Below are 17,857 nucleotides of genomic sequence, written 5' to 3'. Positions count from 1 at the left end.
TTTTGTAGTAAGAGGAATTAATGTGGGTGGTAGCTAGGTAGTATAATTTATTTTACAATGTAGAGAAATAAGGAGATTAATTACTTTATTTTACTATATGAAAAAATAGAAGGATACCGTGAGAATATAGAATAGCATTAGTATTTTATGCATGTGTATTATGTGTACTGAATCAAGGAAATAGGGGTTTACTTATTCAAGTATATTGGTGTGAAAAATACACCATTCCGCATGCTCAGTCTCTCAGCTGACAGTTAAAGACATCCCACAGGACCAACCCGCCAATATAAATAAGGCTTCACACAGGGTGTCATTCCTAACACTGCCTAACCTTGGTCCTCTACTCTTGGGTGAGTCACATTCCCTCATAATACACACTAGTATTGGGTCAGTACAGCGATCCCTAGCAGTGTGATAATATTAATCTAAAACTAACTATCTGATATAAGCGTGTTCACTGAATGGTGATATAGCGGTGTATTTCTTTGACAATATCTCCTATTTCTTATAGATTCTCTGTGATTGGAGGTATTCTTAACGGAAAATAAAACGTAGCTTTTATTTCACAATTAAAATTATTAGGACAGAACTATACTAACAGACAAACAACATATAAAGAGATTCTCACTTTGTCAGTTATTGTCTTTGGTAGGTATGTGAGCATGTGTGCTCCTTGACCTACTCTGAAATTCTTGCGCTATAATTATTGGCGCACATACTGACGGAGTTGATTTATAAAAACTTATGTGGATGGATTTCGGTTTCCATCCACATTCTATGGGTAAGCAGGCAATGTCAAAAGTAATGACCTCTAGATCCTCACTACAGTGACCACTGCTGTCACAGTTGTGCGAGTTGGCAGAGGTGCATCTATTTAGAGCAAGGGGCTATACTTGGCCCTCTCTGCATGCTCCTAGTTTAATTTGGATTACTGGTCTAAACTGTATAAACTGGCAGCCATAAAATTCAGTTTATACAGTTTAGACCAGTAATCCAAATTAAACTAGGAGCATGCAGATAGAGCCAAGTATAGCCCCTTGCTCTAAATAGATGCACCTCTGCCAACTCGCACAACTGTGACAGCAGTGGTCACTGTAGTGAGGATCTAGAGGTCATTACTTTTGACATTGCCTGCTTACCCATAGAATGTGGATCGAAACCGAAATCCATCCACATAAGTTTTTATAAATCAACTCCGTCAGTATGTGCGCCAATAATTATAGCGCAAGAATTTCAGAGTAGGTCAAGGAGCACACATGCTCACATACCTACCAAAGACAATAACTGACAAAGTGAGAATCTCTTTATATGTTGTTTGTCTGTTATTATAGTTCTGTCCTAATAATTTTAATTGTGAAATAAAAGCTATGTTTTATTTTCCGTTAAGAATACCTCCAATCACAGTGAATCTAACTATCTGATATTATTCTAAAACCTTGACACTCTATAAAAGGTAACCTTAGGCTAATCCATTTACATATTAAAGACATATAATGAACATTCACTTCCCATCAAAAATATTTAATTGTACATTTGTTTTTTATTCACCAAGTATTTATTAGCTCTTACTCTTAATACAAATAACTTTTGTTGTATATGAAATATCACTATTTACTATTTCACTATTTACTACCTATGATTATTTAATGATGTTCCAATCCTGATTTTGTGAAATTAATAAGTATTGGTGTTTATAATGACGACACATACATTGAAGTTTTCTTTTAATCATGATCTGTGAAAATGCTATATACAGTATTAATTATGATAAGGATATATACATTTTTAAACCCTGAGGTACACCTCAATGGACCTCTTTTATAATTCTAGCACCAATACTATTATTGTCAATATTTTACATTCTTTTAATAACCTTTTAAGAACCTGATGAAGGGAGCAGTTCGCTCCTGAAACGCGTAGTTCACCTCTCTGAAGCACAATAAATAAATTAATCTGTGATCAACCTACCTATTGGATTAATTTGGTGTAGCAGCGCAGTGAAGAAACTCCATTATTCATTTGAACCCTAATACACATAAAATACAATGTAGGCAAACACAACAATAATCATGTGGGGACCTGCTGGGAATGCCTGCTAGTTATTCAGCATATCATATGAAACAATGATATCAGTAGCCACAAAACTTCCCATAACAAAAAAGAATGGATTATGAATAAAATGATATATTCTAAAATGATAAATATAAATTATAGTTTATTCATACTTAAAAATGACTTTGGGGTTCTGTAAAATTCGACTGCTAGAGAATATATGTTAGCTTCTTATAATAATTTTTTATTCACTTCAGGTTCCACTTTTGCCAAAGCCAAACCGGAGAGTCCATGGACATCTCTCACGCGGAAAGGGTTAGTAAGGGTGGTCCTGTTTCCGCTATTCAGCAAGTGGTGGATGAGGGTGACTAGTCCAGGTGTCTTCACTTGGCTCTTGGTTCTGTACGTCATGCAAGGTATAATGTACTTATTTTTTATGATAAGTTTGTGAAATGTAATATAAAATAGATAGATAGGGGTATTGAAATGCTTTAAACTTGAAAAAAAAATTAAAAAATTGAGGTTTACGGAGCAATATATTACATCTGTAGAAATACAAAACTTTGGGGCTACACACAATACATTAGACCAAAACAATTTCTATCAGGAATGAGCAATAATGCAAAACACTTGTTGTCGTTCCTCCGCTCACACGTTCAAGCCTGTGATCAGGAGTAACTCCTGGGCTTAAATCAAATTTAGAAATGCTATTCAACTGTCAATGAGTATGAGGCGCGAGGCAGCAGTCAGATGGGAATGCCTGTCTCTGCAAACAAACAGGGGCACTGCAGTGAGGGGTGGCACCGAAGGGCGACGGAAGCATCAGAGGATGTAAGTAGCAGATTCTTATTATTCTTATAAATCCCAAGCCTGGTCTAATATTTTTTTTTAAGCCCGGACAACCCCTTTAAATTTTCATGCATGTAGAATTTCTCACTTTTATGATTATATTGTGTGGGGAATTGCTCTGGTAGTTGACTGGTAGCAGTGCAGGAAGCAGTGACACACGCAGGTTTAAAAGTCCAACTTAAGTGTTTATTCACACTTGCAAAACAGAACACAAATTCAGCCTTGGCTTAGGCACATGCAAAAACATTATAAAAGTAATTCCTGCCCGGCTAGGCGCTGTCTAATACATTTGACGGACCCTAGCTATCCGGGTACCAGGCTGCCTGGCACCCGCTCTTGGCCAGCAGCAAGACAGGAGGCCCTCAGTTACCTTTGCTGTGAGAATACAATCTCGCTTTCCGCTCTCCAGGTAGGGCCTCTACTACTGCTTCTGGCCTGCAGACTAAATCAGGCTCTAACGAGGCCTGTGACCCGCACCTGTGGGCAATTCACAAACCCAGGACCGAAGCCCGGGTGGAGTAGGAGTCCCACTACCAGCCTACCCCTACTCCATAATAAGCAGGCCCAGTACGGACATTACAAATGTGTCTGTGTTAGCTAGGCCAACACAGACAAAACAGACTATTCCTGCTTATCATGTCTGCATTAACCCTTGGGTTACTGCAGACAAACCCAGGGCTTTTACCACATGCATTTCATCTGCCTATAGGACAGATAGCGGTTTTCCCACACAATACCTGTTACTTTCTCACAATATTATATACACCCTAACATGCTGGATATCAGCGATGTGGTTCTTTATAGGCTTGTCATTTTTTGGGCCAAGATAACACAGCATGTTGTGTTATTTTTCCTGCAGCATGACAGTGGTGTGAACAAAGACTCGTTTACTGTTGCTTTCTTAAAATTCAATATACTATACTTTCATCCTCTAGTCTTCGGGTAGTCTAGTATCTGGCAGAACATGAGTCAGCTTCCTCTACTGACCTGTGCCTTCTCGAACCTTCCTTTGAATAGCGAAATTAAAAAATCCTTGTGTACTTTTCTCTAAAATAACTAGAAAAGCCTGCAAATGGTCTTTAAAAAAGGAACTGTTGACTATAAAATTAGACGTATAAAAACTAATACAGAGGAAATTTATAATATTGTCTGAATAAAAACAGTATTATAGCCCACATTTAATAAATCTCTCCTATGTTTTCTTTTTTAACCAATAGCTCCGCTACATGTTAATTGGGAACATTGGACCTCAACACATGCAGGTGTATAGCTTTGGGACTTGTTGGATACTTTGATTAACATGGTTGCTATTTTCTTATCACAAAGTCATTGGAAGACTTAAAAGTTCAAATAAAACTGCATCTTTAATAAAGTCTTTGTAGTTAGTATAGAAAACAACCCCGTGAAACCTGGCACATAAGATTAGTCATTTCCCACTGGTCCAACGGTGTAGTATTTGTGCCTTGCTAAAAGAATAGAATGGATTTATACAAAAAGAAGGCAGTTGATTTTAATAACTTGACTTAATTGTGTTAAAGTTTTCTTCTGTATTACCCATAAATGCAAACATTAAGTGATGCCATAAGGGTGACACAATAGAGAGTAATAAAGGGTGACATCTGTAAGTCTAAGGTTAACCAAATCCTACAAGAACCTAAGTGGCCCTCATTAATTATGGGAACGTTTATCATCTCAATACCTGAAAGTGGCTACAGTTATGGATGTATTTTCAGAAAAAGAAATACTATTTCCATTTCATAATAGGATACAATGTTCCGGGTCACAGGGAAAGCTTTTCTATACAGAGCTTTTAAGGGAGAGCTCAAATATGTAAAATATATAGCAACTGATAAATCATGTGTGCTTTTTTGGTTAATATGATCTCCTTATTCTATTTAAATGCATTTCCATAAGTATGATGGGGGTATTTAACAAGGCCTGTACTAGCACACAAGCCTGGACAAAATCACAATTAATAGCACACGGTGTGGGCATGGAGTGGACAGTGCCAGGTCACAGGGTGGGGATGGCACATTAGCTATAGGCTTACTATGCTGTAAAATTTGGAAAGAGATGGTGGGTTTAACCAGGTGTCCACACCCAATAACTTTATCTTCAAGGCCATATGTTTAGTTTGTAAGTTACTGGGCTGCTGACCAATTTCCTTTAAAGAGGTTGTCCATATATAATTATAATTGAAACAGACGGTCTCATCACTGATCACAGACTGACCTCTGCTTGGAACCCCAGAGATTACTTGCAGTACCACCAATTGCAAATGCAGCAATTTGTGGTGCATACAATTAGTAGTCCAGGTAAAGCATGGATGTATCAGGTCACCCAAAGTGACAGTCACTTTCTGTGTTTTTTTTTATCATAGGCTGGCACTAGTCAGTTTATGATCTAATTCCTGCCCCTCTCCAGATATGTATCCTGCAGGCGTCTGCTGCTATATTCTGTGCCCATTCAGCATTACATGGGTGCAGGGTACAGTGTGTAGGGGTTCATCTCAAACATGGGGGTCGGCAATGACAAAGCTCTCATGGACAGCAGGATTCAAGTTGAAAACTGCGCATTTATTCCAGAAGAACACCAGTATCAAACAAAACATCAAATAAAATCCTTGCCTAACTATACATTCAGCGGCCCTCACTAGCCACTGGAGGGCTGCTCCCTGCCAGCATGAAAAATATGTTCAGTAACCCTGTGTCACTCACATGTGGCTCTCACAGCCTCTGTGTTACCAGGTAGAGAACCCCTTTCTGACTGCTCCACACCCTTCTTTAAGGGATTGCACACCTGGTGCATTGTTAGACCCATTAGAATCTTGAAGCTTTGGTCTGGAGCAGTGATCACACTTCTGTCTCCACTCCTGCAATTAGAGTCCAGGTCTTCCAAGAGACCTACACATGGAAAACAGCTTCCAGTGTGACCCAATTTACATTGTGGACGCTGTAATACACATAAACACTGATTTTCTCTCCAATTCAATAGTGACTTTGTCACAAGTGATTGCTCCAAGAACAGCCTTTGCTGGTCTAATCCGCCATACCCACTCCCCATTCATGTTCCTTGGCATGGAAGTGGCATAAATGGGGAAATAGTTGTGCCAGAAATTAATATTATTTATAGCAGAAAACTGCTATAAAAGCCCTGATAAATGACTCCCTCTGAGTATTAAATATGAAGTACACATGAACAGGATTTGTCTTAGACGGACAACCTTTTTATAAGGTCAAGTACAACATTTACAGATACTAAAATTACTGAATACTTGAACAGTCATATTTCTCTAGCTGTTAGTTTACTGGAAGAAAGAAATATGAGGAAATATGAAGGAAGCCATCAAGTCTTATCATTTTATACCATTAGTTTGGAGATTGTAGTGCCTGGTTTTCAAAGCTATATCCTCCCACCAGAATATTACCCTTTGATCCTCTGTTTCAAGTTTTGCTGAACTATGCCAACCTGTTACATGCTTCAATTCATCTTTTCACATTCAGCTGAGATATAGAATATAATTGCTTGTGTTCATAACTAATAAATCTCTGTTCAATAGAAATTAAAATAAGAAAAACTGTGAGTTCCATTCTACATTTCCACATAAAGTGGGTGGAGAAAGTTTTCAGACCCCTTTAAATGCTTAACTCTTTGTGCCATTGCAGCCAATTTGTAAGAACAAAAAAGTTCTTCTTTTTGCTCATTAATGTACACTCTGGACCCACAGAAAAAATATAACGTAGATATTTTTGCTCATTTATTGAACAATAAAAACTGATATCACGTGGTCATAAGTATTCAGACTCAGATTCAGTATTGAGTAGAAGCATCTTTTGAGCTTGTACATCCATGAGTCTTCTTGGGAATGTTGCAACATTTTTTCACATCTGGATTTGGGACTTTGCCATTTTTCCTTGCAGATCCTCTCCCCTTCCCTCAGGTTGTATGGTAAACATTGCTGGACAGACATTTTCAAGTCTCTCAAGAGATTCTCAATTGAGTTTAAGTAAGGCCTCTGTCTAGACCAGTCAAGAATGGTCACAGAGATGTTCTGAAGCCACTGCTTTGTTATTTTTATCGGCATGCTTAGGGTTATTGTCTTGTTGGAAGGTGAATCTTTGGCCCAATAGTAGTCTGGGAGTCCTTCATGTGTTTTTTTGCAAACTGTATGCAGGCTTTAATATGTCTTGGTGGGCAGCACGGTGGCTTAGTGGTTAGCGTTACAGCCTTGAACCCAGGACCCCAGCGCTGCAAGTCCCAGGGTCAACATCTGCAAAGAGTTTGCATGTTCTCTCTGTGTTTGCATGGATTTTCTCTGGGTCCTCCGGTTTCCTCCAACATTCCAAAACATACTTGTCGGTATATTGTGAGCCCAATTGGGGACAGGACCGATTTGGCATAATCTGTGTGTGCTATATAAATATAGGAATTATTATTATTATGTCTTGCACTGAGTAAAGGCTTTCATCGGCACACACTCCCATAAAGCCCTGACTGATGGAGGGCTACAGTTAACTTTGTGGAACCTTCTCTCATCTCCCTACTGCCTCTCTGGAGCTCAGCCACAGTGATCTTGGGGTTCTTCTTTATCTCTCTCACCAAGGCTCTTCTCCCACTATTGCTAGGTTTGACTAGATGGCCAGGTCAAGAAAGAATTGTGGTTGTCCCAAACTTCTTCCATTTAAGGATGCCACAATTCTGTCTCCGAGCTCCTTGGGCAATTCCTTAGGACCTTAAACAGGTGTGTGCCTTTCCTAATTAAGTCCAATCAGTTAAATTAAATAGAACTGGACTCCAATGAAGGAGTAGAAACATCTCAAGGAGGATCAGAAGGAAATAGACAGCATGTGTGTTAAATATGAGTGTCACATTGGGTCTGAATACTTATGACCATGTGATATTTAATTATTTTCCTGTTTAACAAATTAGCAAAATATCCCCGTAAGGAGAATTTCCTTACTATTAATGCTGCTTTTAGTACTTATAACTACTTATTTCTGAAACAGACATATGTATATATTGTGGGGAATCGCTTTGGCAGACGCTAGGTAGTAGTGCAGGTAGTAGGGGCACATACAGGTTACAGTCCTAATCAAGTGTTTTATTCATACATTTCATTCAAACAACTTAAATACAGCCTTAGGCTACATTCACACTGCCATATGGGGGACGTATAAATGGCTGGCGTATATATGGGCGATATACATCCCCCACATTTGCGGCACCGTACTGCTCTATACCGAGTGAAAAGATAGGACAAGTCCTATCTTCTCATGGCATAGGGCGCTGTGCGCCATATATCCCTATGGAGAGGGGCGGGGGTAAGCAGCGCTCACCTCTTCCTCCGTGCTGCCATATGCCCGCCGTGCTACGGTATGGCGGGCAACGGCAGTGTGAATCCAGCCTTAGCATAGGCATAAAAAAACCTACTCAGCTGAGTACTGACTAACACGATAGCAGGTCCCTAGCCATACATGCACCTGGGTGCCAGGCACCCTCTCTTGGCCAGCAGGATATCAAGGGGCACTCATTTACCTTTGATGTATGAACCAGCATTCAGATCCCCAGGTGGTGCCTAATCTACTGCTTCTGGCATAGAGTTTATATCAGGCTCTAACGAGTCCTGTGACCTGAACCTGTGGGTTATATAAAAACCCAGAACCGTCTGGATGGAGCAGGCCCAATACAGACTTTACAAAGGTGTCTTTGCGAGCTGGGCCAACATAGACGAACAGACTACTGCTGCTTACTACATGTCTGCATTAACGCTTAGGTTACTGCAGACAGATCCAGGGCTTTTACCATATACTGTTTTACTGCATGGACAACAGATACCCGTCTTCCAAGACTACATCCCTTACTTTCTCACAATATATATTATATATATTTTAAATATCACTATATTTTATAAAAGTAAATTACTGGATTTAATAATAGATGGAGACTTGCAAATTCTGTAGGATTTTTCTTTGCAGCAGACTCCTCATTTAAATCACAGACAAGACAGACATGATTACAACAGAAGAAAATACTTTAATTAAAAAAACACTGTCATTGCCTCCAGTACTAACTATAGATGATGTCACAGTTTATCTACGCCTCCTACCTGCATAGAGCATAGTGAGACTGGGTTTACATCATGTTTTGGCGGGAGGAGGAATAAACATCGGCAGGAGATAAATAGGGTGTTTTTTATATGGAAAGTGACATGACAGAGAACGGCCCTAAGTGTATGCTCTGCAGAAGCCCCTTTTTCTTCCAATAGTCTCTGCTGACTGTGAACATCACACAGCAGGAGGAAAAAGGATGAAAAGATGTAGCTTTATGTGTATTCAACATATACTGTGCAGAAAGAGGCAAAAAGGAAGCCTACGTCTGCCATTATATGTCTATGTATATGCTAAGGTTATACATCTGTATACTGGCATATATGCTAAGTGTAAACAAAAAAAGAGATGTGTAGGTCTCCATAGAGCTTAATGAGTTGCCTTCAGACCATTGCAGACACATTGGGGCAGATTTATCAAGCTGTCTAAAAGTCAGAATATTCTTAGTTGCCCATGGCAGCCTGATAAATCTGCCCAATTCCCTTTAATGGTGCAAGATTGTAAAAGTAACAGAGACAGTAAACCAAACCTTACAACATACCGTAATTGTCCTGTTTAGTGTTATTAGATTTCCTACTATTCTGTAGCTTAAATTAAACCTGCCTTAAAGGAAACCTACCACTTGTAGTGGCAGGTTTCCGATGGCAATATCGAGCACCAGCTCAGGGTGAGCTGGTGCCGGAGCTTATTTTAGTTAGTGTTTTAAACCGCGGTATCGCGGTTTAAAACACTTTTTAAACGTTGTAGCCGGCGCAGGCAGGTACGCGCTCGGCGCTTACCGTGCACGCGGCTACATAGGAAGTGAATGAGAGCCGCGTGCACGGTAAGCGCCGAGCGCGTACCTGCCTGCGCCGGCTACAACGTTTAAAAAGTGTTTTAAACCGCGATACCGCGGTTTAAAACACTAACTAAAATAAGCTCCGGCAACAGCTCACCCTGAGCTGGTGCCCGGTATTGCCATCGGAAACCTGCCACTTCAAGTGGTAGGTTTCCTTTAAAAGGAACCAATCACTTGCAATTTCACTTCTAAACTCACAGCACTCTCAGGTAGGGTATGAAATATAACTTTTAGTATTTGTTTCATTTTAAAAATTACCTTCTACCTGCACGTTTTCATTTTTCTTTGCTGCAGGACAGGAGATATGGGCAGTAATAGGAATGCAGGTAAATGCAGATATATAAAGATCCTATTCTGAAATATAATCCGGATACTATAGCTCCCAATCCTGATGCATTGTGTTAGGTGCAAGGTATTGGCCCTGGAGATCTTTGTCTACAGTTTTCTTGTCCAGATAGATAAAGCTACAGCAGTGACCCTCCCCTCAAATGGAAAACAACACACTTTTTGTTTTATTTTCTTTAGATAGGAAATCACAGCTATTTGTACTTTATTACTTTTTAAATATAATATCAGGGTAAAAACAAGACATAAGACATAAAAGCAAAGGATGAGCAGCACATAAATCATACCAGCTTGATCCATCCTTCCTGTTGTGTTCATGGTATCTCGTTGCTATTTTCCACCATTACGACACATCCCACACTCTTGGCTGTTGCTGTCACGTGTGGGCTGAGATAGAATAACTTCATTTTTATTTCTCTATTTGCTGCCAAAATCTCCAAAAACATTATATGGAATTAGTGTGATTAATGTGTTGTTTTCAATTTTGCCTCCACTTAGTTTCTGTTCATTTTCTATTTTCGAAGTGACGGCTATTGTGTTGAATTACATGGTGCCCGTGGCAAGCATGAGTGAGCAGGCCGGACCAATGTGCCTAATGCTGCTCCTGGGAACAGTTCATTGTCAGAGTGTCTCCACACAGGGCAACAGGTTATCAGGGTCAAATGGTGGAAAGAGACAGAGGTAGGACAAAAAAAAAATTGCTTTTATTTACTAGTCCGTATGTGCATGCAATTATTCCTGTAAAAATTCCCCCCTAACCCAGCATAAACATGACCTGTATCATCAAATATTGTAGATTATTATATACAGGAAGAGTACTCAAATATTTTAACCCCTTACCGACATGTAATACTACGTCACGTGCCGGGTGGAGGTGCATGGAGAGGGCTCACAGGCTGAGCCCTCTCCACAGCCGGTAAATCTTTGCTGCATATTGCAGCAAAGGCTTACCGGTAACACCCGCGATTGGTGCTAGTGTTTTCCCGCTGATCGCTCTGGGATTGCTGTCCTTCTGGTCCTTCTGACCAGCAGCCACTCTACCACACGAATACTTATGTGGACTAATATAATGTAGTGAAATAAGTGTGGAGTCTACTTTCACGTATCATGTATGTATTAATGAAAGTAATTCTTATTGGCCAATAGCTCCTTTACCACTGACCCTGCCTGTATCTTGTAAAGTCATATAAAGTAAATCACAGCTAAAGGAGGCACAATATTCATCAAAGAACCTGTGCATTTTGTTTAAGAAATTACTGGAGGTCTTGGCCTCCAAAACTGCACTGCCAAAAAACATATGAAACATCACAAATGATTAAAACAATTAGAAAGGGGTAGTAAATTATATTTTTAAGTCGATACACTGGTTTATTTTGCATATGGTATCTCCCAGTATATGTTTTCTATTTCCCAAGATGTTTTACAGTAAAATTATAAAAGCGCTGGAGATTAAAAAAAAAAAATACCCCCCAAAAGACAACATTTCTTTGCATATCCTTTTATAATTTCTTTAAAAATACAGTACAGGTAGTGCTGATGTAAAAGTTGCTTGAGGATGGCACAGTAAGGGATATGCAAATTCCCCATGACATATATGATACAGGTTTGTAAATTACAATTATACAATTATATTCTGAAGTCTAATGTTTTTTACCTAGAGTAGATTTGTCTCATGTTAAAAAGGTATTATTTTACATGCTAGACCATAGCTACTGAAAAACAAAAGATTAAAGCATTTTGCCCACAGCCTGTAGTTAGAAATATCCTTATAATTATTTAATTTCCTTTTCTGTAGAAAATTACACAAAGCACAGAATAGTGATGGCAAAAAAGAATTCAGCAAATACTCAAAGGCATCAGCTTCCTGCAACCCACTGAAAACCTTCCTCTTCAGCAGGTGAGTATGTGAGTTCCCTTCTTGCACTGTGTAAATTTTGAAGGGGTTATCTGGTAAGGGGGATAAAATATTTAAATACAACAAAACACAACTTCTCTCTGCCATAAAGTGGTTACAGAAAGTATTAAATGTTTCACTCTTTGTTTCATTGCAGACAATTGGTAAGATCAAAGAAGTTCGTTTTTCACTCATTAAAGTACAAAAAAAGTATAAGTATTTAGACCCTTTGCTGTGATACGCATATTTAACTCACATGCTGTCCATTTCCTTCTGATCCTCCTTGAGAGGTTTCTACTCCTTCATTAGAGTCCAGTTCTATTTAATTAAACTGATTTGACTTGATTAGGAAAGGCAAACACCTGTCTATATAAGACCTCACAGCTCTAAATGCATGTCAGATTATGAGCTCTAAAGAACTGCTGAAGGAGCTCAGAGACAGAATTGTGGCAATACACAGACCTGGCCAAGGTTACAAAAGAATGTCAGCAGCACTTAAGGTTCCTAAGAGCAAAGTGGCCTCGATAATCCTCAAAAGGAAAAAGTTTGGGGTGACCACAACTCTTCCTCGACCTGACCATCCAGTCAAACTTGGCAATCGTAGGAGAAGAGCCTTGGTGAGATAGATAAAGAAGAATCCCAAGATCACTGTGGCTGAGCCTTGGTGATGCAATAATGAAATGAGAGAAAGTTCCACAACGTCAACTACCACTGCAGCTTTCCACTAGTTAGGGCTTTATGGCAGAGTGTAATAACGGAAGCCTCTTCTCAGTGCAAGACACATGAAAGCTCTATACAGTTTGCTTCATATGTTGATTAACACTTGTGGAATTTTCCTAATATGTTATAAAAATAAAACATGAATAATCCAACTGAAAATGGTCATATGAAGGTGGCAAATGAAGCAGTCAGTTATCTAGGTACAACTTTTATATATATACACACACACAACAAAGCATTTGGAATTTTAAGAGGCTACATTTCTAGTCAACTACGTCCTACAATACCCCACAATTTAAACCAGCATGGTGAACAGAGCTTTTCCAAGTATAACTCTCCTGATTACCAGTGATCACTTTTTATCTTTTGTAGTTTGTGACTGTACCATGTTCACTTTTGATCTGTTTATTTTTTCTACATCTAATTTCAATGTCAATTAGGATGTCAATAATTTTGTAGGGTAGCGCTGGGTATCATTGAAATAAAAGCATCATCAGCAGCATCAGCATGAAGAAATAAAATATTATTTTTCTTGAAATGACAGATAGCTGGGAAACAGGGAAAATAAGCTGTAAAGCTTAGAAAGGGCTTACTTGTGGATGTTAACTATTAAAGTTCAGTTACTTTGCTTCAGTACCTGTACATTTTACTTACCCTGATAGGGCAAAACCAGTATATAACTGAGATTACAATGCAGGGACGTATTCAAGGCAAACTTTCAGTAGAATTTTGCATAATTATATTTGTGTTTAAACAAAGCCTTAGGTAGAAGATATAAATCTTCTGCTTTGCATTAAGAATCATTTGCATAAATGGAAGATTTGTGTTTATTTCCTATGCACAACGTTCATCAATTCTTCTTAATAGACATTTGGAATTTTAAAAACGCAGAATACAACAAATGTTATATAATAAAATCAGTGCTTTCCATTGTGAACATTTTTTTAGCTGTATCCCTATTAATGGACTATATTTTATTTTTAAAAAGTAGAAAATATTATATGAATTATCATTGGAGCTCCTTCCCCATGATTCTGCTTGTTCAAGAGTACCCTGGAGGGAAGCTACAATGATAACTTGAATTTCCCCTACTTCTTTCAGTGGTATTGATTGCCGATAAGATTGGAAGCTGTGGTAGAGTAGTGAGCAATAAATTGCTTATTAAATTGTGGTGTCGGCACTTTGTTATAAATAGGTGGGTTTTTGGCTGTACTTTGTCCACTCGTCTTCTAAAAGGTTCATCATCACTGCACTACAGGATATGCTTGATGTGCTACCCATTGTTTTGAATTGTCAACTTGTGTTGCACGGAACGCAATAGCAAGCCAAAATGCTTGCAGAAGCATCTAGGATCTACTGTGTTTTGGCACCAAAATTTTGATTGTCACTGTGTACAACCCTGGATTTTACATTACCCACAAATAGAAGGGGGTCAAGATCCAAAGAGCATTGGGACCACAACAACCAAACTACCTCCCAGAAACGACTGACTCGAAAACTAGTGGACATAATACTGGTAGGGGAGTAGTTTTGCTGGAAGAACACTGCCATCTAAATTGCACAGAGATGGAAACACCATGTCAAATAATATGTTTCATAACTTTGCTGATACTATGCAGCAGTAGGGCTACTGTTGATGAAGAATGGGCCCACTCTTTGGTCACCAACAAATCACGGCACACCATGACTTCCTGTGATGGTAACTAAGTTAAAGGGATCAGTTCACAATGGATTTGTGTCAGACTGAAAGTTTTGCTTGTTCACTTCCTCATCCATACAAAAGTTAAATTAAAAAAAACATCCATTGTGATTATCATCCAAAAGATAGAAAGAAGGTCATAGGTTTTGGACTTTCTCATACCTGTCTTATGCTTATTCATGCTTGTTGCAATTACCGTGATACCCATTCCTTAAATTCAACATGTCAATCAAGATCATCTTTAATCTTGTATTGGTCATTCATAGCGACTATGGGACATATTTATCAGGGCTTTTATGCCTGAAATCTGGCATACTGATAAATATCAAAGGAAAAAAAGCTGATAGCATAAAAACTTGTTTATTTAATATCCATTAAAAAAGAGATAAACGTTGCATAGTCTGTTTTTATGCAACAAGCTTTATACTATCAGCTTGGTGTGCCGGATACAACCTTTTTTTTTTCTTTGGATACTTTTTGGTTTTCCAACAAGCCTTGTATACAGTCCGTGCATCAGACTCTTCAGATGAATGCAATCCTGCTTCCTGGAGATTAGTAAATTCATAAACTTCCTCATCCAGTATCTTTGATACAAAATTCAAAATGGTCACAGTGTGGGACAACACCCCTCTAAGATATGTCCCATGACAACATGTCACAAAAAACATTTCTAATCACAGTGTTCCATTTGTTCAGGTGTCTCCATAATTTTGCACTACCCTAAATATGAAAGTGGCCTTCTACCCACCAACTAGAATTTAACCTAGGTTGACTATACTTATTTTAAATTCTCCCCACCAGCATTCATGTCCCTTTTCCATAAATCTGCTACCGTGATCCGCTTTCTCAAAATTGGGAACAGGGACCCAAGTAAAAATACTCACAGAGGGTAAGCATGCATGTATAGCTTGAGAAGGGGGTGGTGCTTTAACAACAACTACATTCATATGTTTACAGAGTTTACTATTATCATGTGCACTAACTGCTTAACTAAACTTTTTGAGCCAAATTGCATACATTAATTGTGCAAATGATGATAGTAATAGAAACTTTGTAACATACTTTGTTAACCCCTTAACGACTTGTGTCACAATTCATGTGGTGGCCACTTTAAGCAATCTCACCCTTTACAGGATATGATAGAATTTTCTATCATTACTATCTGAGTCTACTATTACAGTGGAGCTGTGGCTACATGCAAATGTAGTCACCTTCTTGCTGAAGCAAGTAAGGGACAGGTAAGATTTACAAATAACTATAGATTGGGCCACCAAAATTAATTTTACATAAGTTCCTAGGCACCCTAGTCCAATGTCATAAAAGCCACATGCTAAAGTGTGATCTCAATAAATCTGTGATCTTTAATAAATCTGGGCCAATGACACTCTCAGCTCTGCTATCTTACCTATAACACACAGAGTCAGTTCTGCTATATGCCTCCCTCCTGGATAAAGACCTTATCTCTCTGTAGGTTGTAGAGTAAATCTCTGCACACTGCTGCTTCCCGGCAGGAAGTGCCTGTGTCTGAGCTGGTCTTGTAATGCAGGGGGAGAGACCGGAGACAGAGAAGCTGTTTAGAGGAAGAATCCAACCATAGTCAGAAGATTTACTGTCACATCCAGGGGCAACCAAAATTGTATACACCAGGACTGATAGAGACGGGTTGGAGTTATATCTGTGATATGCTGCATTTTTGTTAATAACAGTGAAATAGGGAATGTGTTATTTTGCTATCTTGAGTATATTTAAGAATTTTGTCTTCATGGGAATACCTGTATAATATCAGCAAATATTTTTGCGGAATGAACCTATTTTCTATATTATTGGATACAAGGTTACTGAATGCAATAAGAAATTGATCCCTCACATTTTCTATATTTCACTTAGTATTAATAGGAAAGGGTTACCCAAGAAACCCCCTTCATACTTTGACCAACACAGTGAGATTTCTGGATGGAGAGATGCAAATTCTTGCAATCGAAAATCCAATTGCCAAACGTGTAAGTGTATAAGTCCTGGTGAAGGGCAAAAGGAGGTATGTACTAGTACTAATATTTCTACAAATTACCTGCCTAAAAGAACAGGTTACCAGCCGTTTTGACAATGCAAAGCTGCAGACAGTGTAAGATGATCCTGAAAATCTTAATGATTCATACATTTTTGTGTGTTGTTAGTAGCAGCAGCAGCATGGGTATGAAATTGCATTTATATGTCAGGGTTGTAGCTGGACTTGGTGCATTCCCGTGTCAGATCTTCTTGGTACTCTTCTCTATGTAATAGTAGTAGCAAGTTGAATGCAGAGATCAGCTAAAATGCTCGAATCAAGTTTTTACTGCCACACACAATGGAATGGTTACACAGATCTTCTGGGCTGCTACCTTACACTGTCTGTAGCTTTGTATGGTCAAAACTGCTGGTAGACCCCTTTCAACTATTAGAAGTCTGGTTAATTGTTTATATAGGAAGTAAACTCTGTACACTAAATCAGCAGCATCAACATTCTTAAAGAAACTTTATACCTCTTAATAATTTATCACCTTAAATGGGTTTTCCACTTCATAATCATGTTTTGTTTTATATAATTTGTTTGTATTAAATAAAAACATGCATTTTGCATCTTGAGTTATAAAATAACAATGCTTGTGAATCAGTAAGTCCATTATAAGGGTATAATTCCTCATCAGAGTTTGCATTGGTAGAACATTGTAACAATCTATGCCAAAATCCCTCTTCTATTGAAATCTAAGGATTCCAGGTCTTTTCTTCCCTAGCACCTGTATCTCTAAGCAAAATAATATACTCTGAAGTGGATTCCAGGCTTACCTCTGTAGTAATACATTAAGGGGCACATTTACTAAAAATGTGGGAAAATGCAGTAAAAGTGCTCCATTCCTGTATAATGCTGGGTATGACAGATTCATTAAGAACATGCCCCATGAATTTGTTGCTTCCTTGCACTGGCCCAACAGAGTTAACCAACTTTTTGTGGTGCACCTTTAACTTAGGGTGTGCAACAGACTTTGCATGTTAAATCCAGCGCATGGTCTGACTGAGCACCGGAATTTCCCTAATTTGTGTCACATGGTGGCTAGCGCAGCTGCGCCACAAAAGGGTTGCATGCAATGCAATAGTGGCACAGACACTTCTTAAATACCTGTGCAAGCAGTTTGCACCTAAAAGAACGTGCAAAAGAGATAGTAAAAAGATAGTTACTCATCATAGTTACTTTTATATGGAATAAAATGAATTCTATTTTGTGAATATATAGAATAAAAATATGCTTAAAACTGCGCATATATAAAGTTTTTCCTGTTCTGCCTCTGGAAGAAGCCTGAACAGGTGAAGAAAAGAGA

General features: G+C 38.6%; 1 protein-coding gene across 5 annotated transcripts in view; it reads left to right on the top strand.

Annotated features, from left to right (window-relative positions):
- PHTF1 (putative homeodomain transcription factor 1) overlaps positions 1–17,857 on the top strand; it is an 86,395-nt gene that overhangs the window by 30,587 nt on the left and 37,951 nt on the right. For 4 of the 5 annotated variants that reach the window (XM_072137630.1, XM_072137632.1, XM_072137633.1 and 1 more), the window contains exons 5-8: positions 2,310–2,468; positions 10,716–10,872; positions 11,987–12,088; positions 16,392–16,539. In XM_072137630.1, the coding sequence (XP_071993731.1) occupies positions 2,310–2,468; positions 10,716–10,872; positions 11,987–12,088; positions 16,392–16,539 (566 nt within the window). The remainder of the gene's footprint in view (positions 1–2,309; positions 2,469–10,715; positions 10,873–11,986; positions 12,089–16,391; positions 16,540–17,857) is intronic. The other variant, XM_072137634.1, reaches the window with a different exon arrangement.

Source organism: Engystomops pustulosus, chromosome 2 (assembly GCF_040894005.1).
Source record: "Engystomops pustulosus chromosome 2, aEngPut4.maternal, whole genome shotgun sequence".
In the NCBI taxonomy this organism is placed as follows: Eukaryota; Metazoa; Chordata; class Amphibia; order Anura; family Leptodactylidae; genus Engystomops; species Engystomops pustulosus.
The sequence above is the reverse complement of the archived record's forward strand: the minus strand, read 5'-3'. Positions and strand labels throughout refer to the sequence as shown.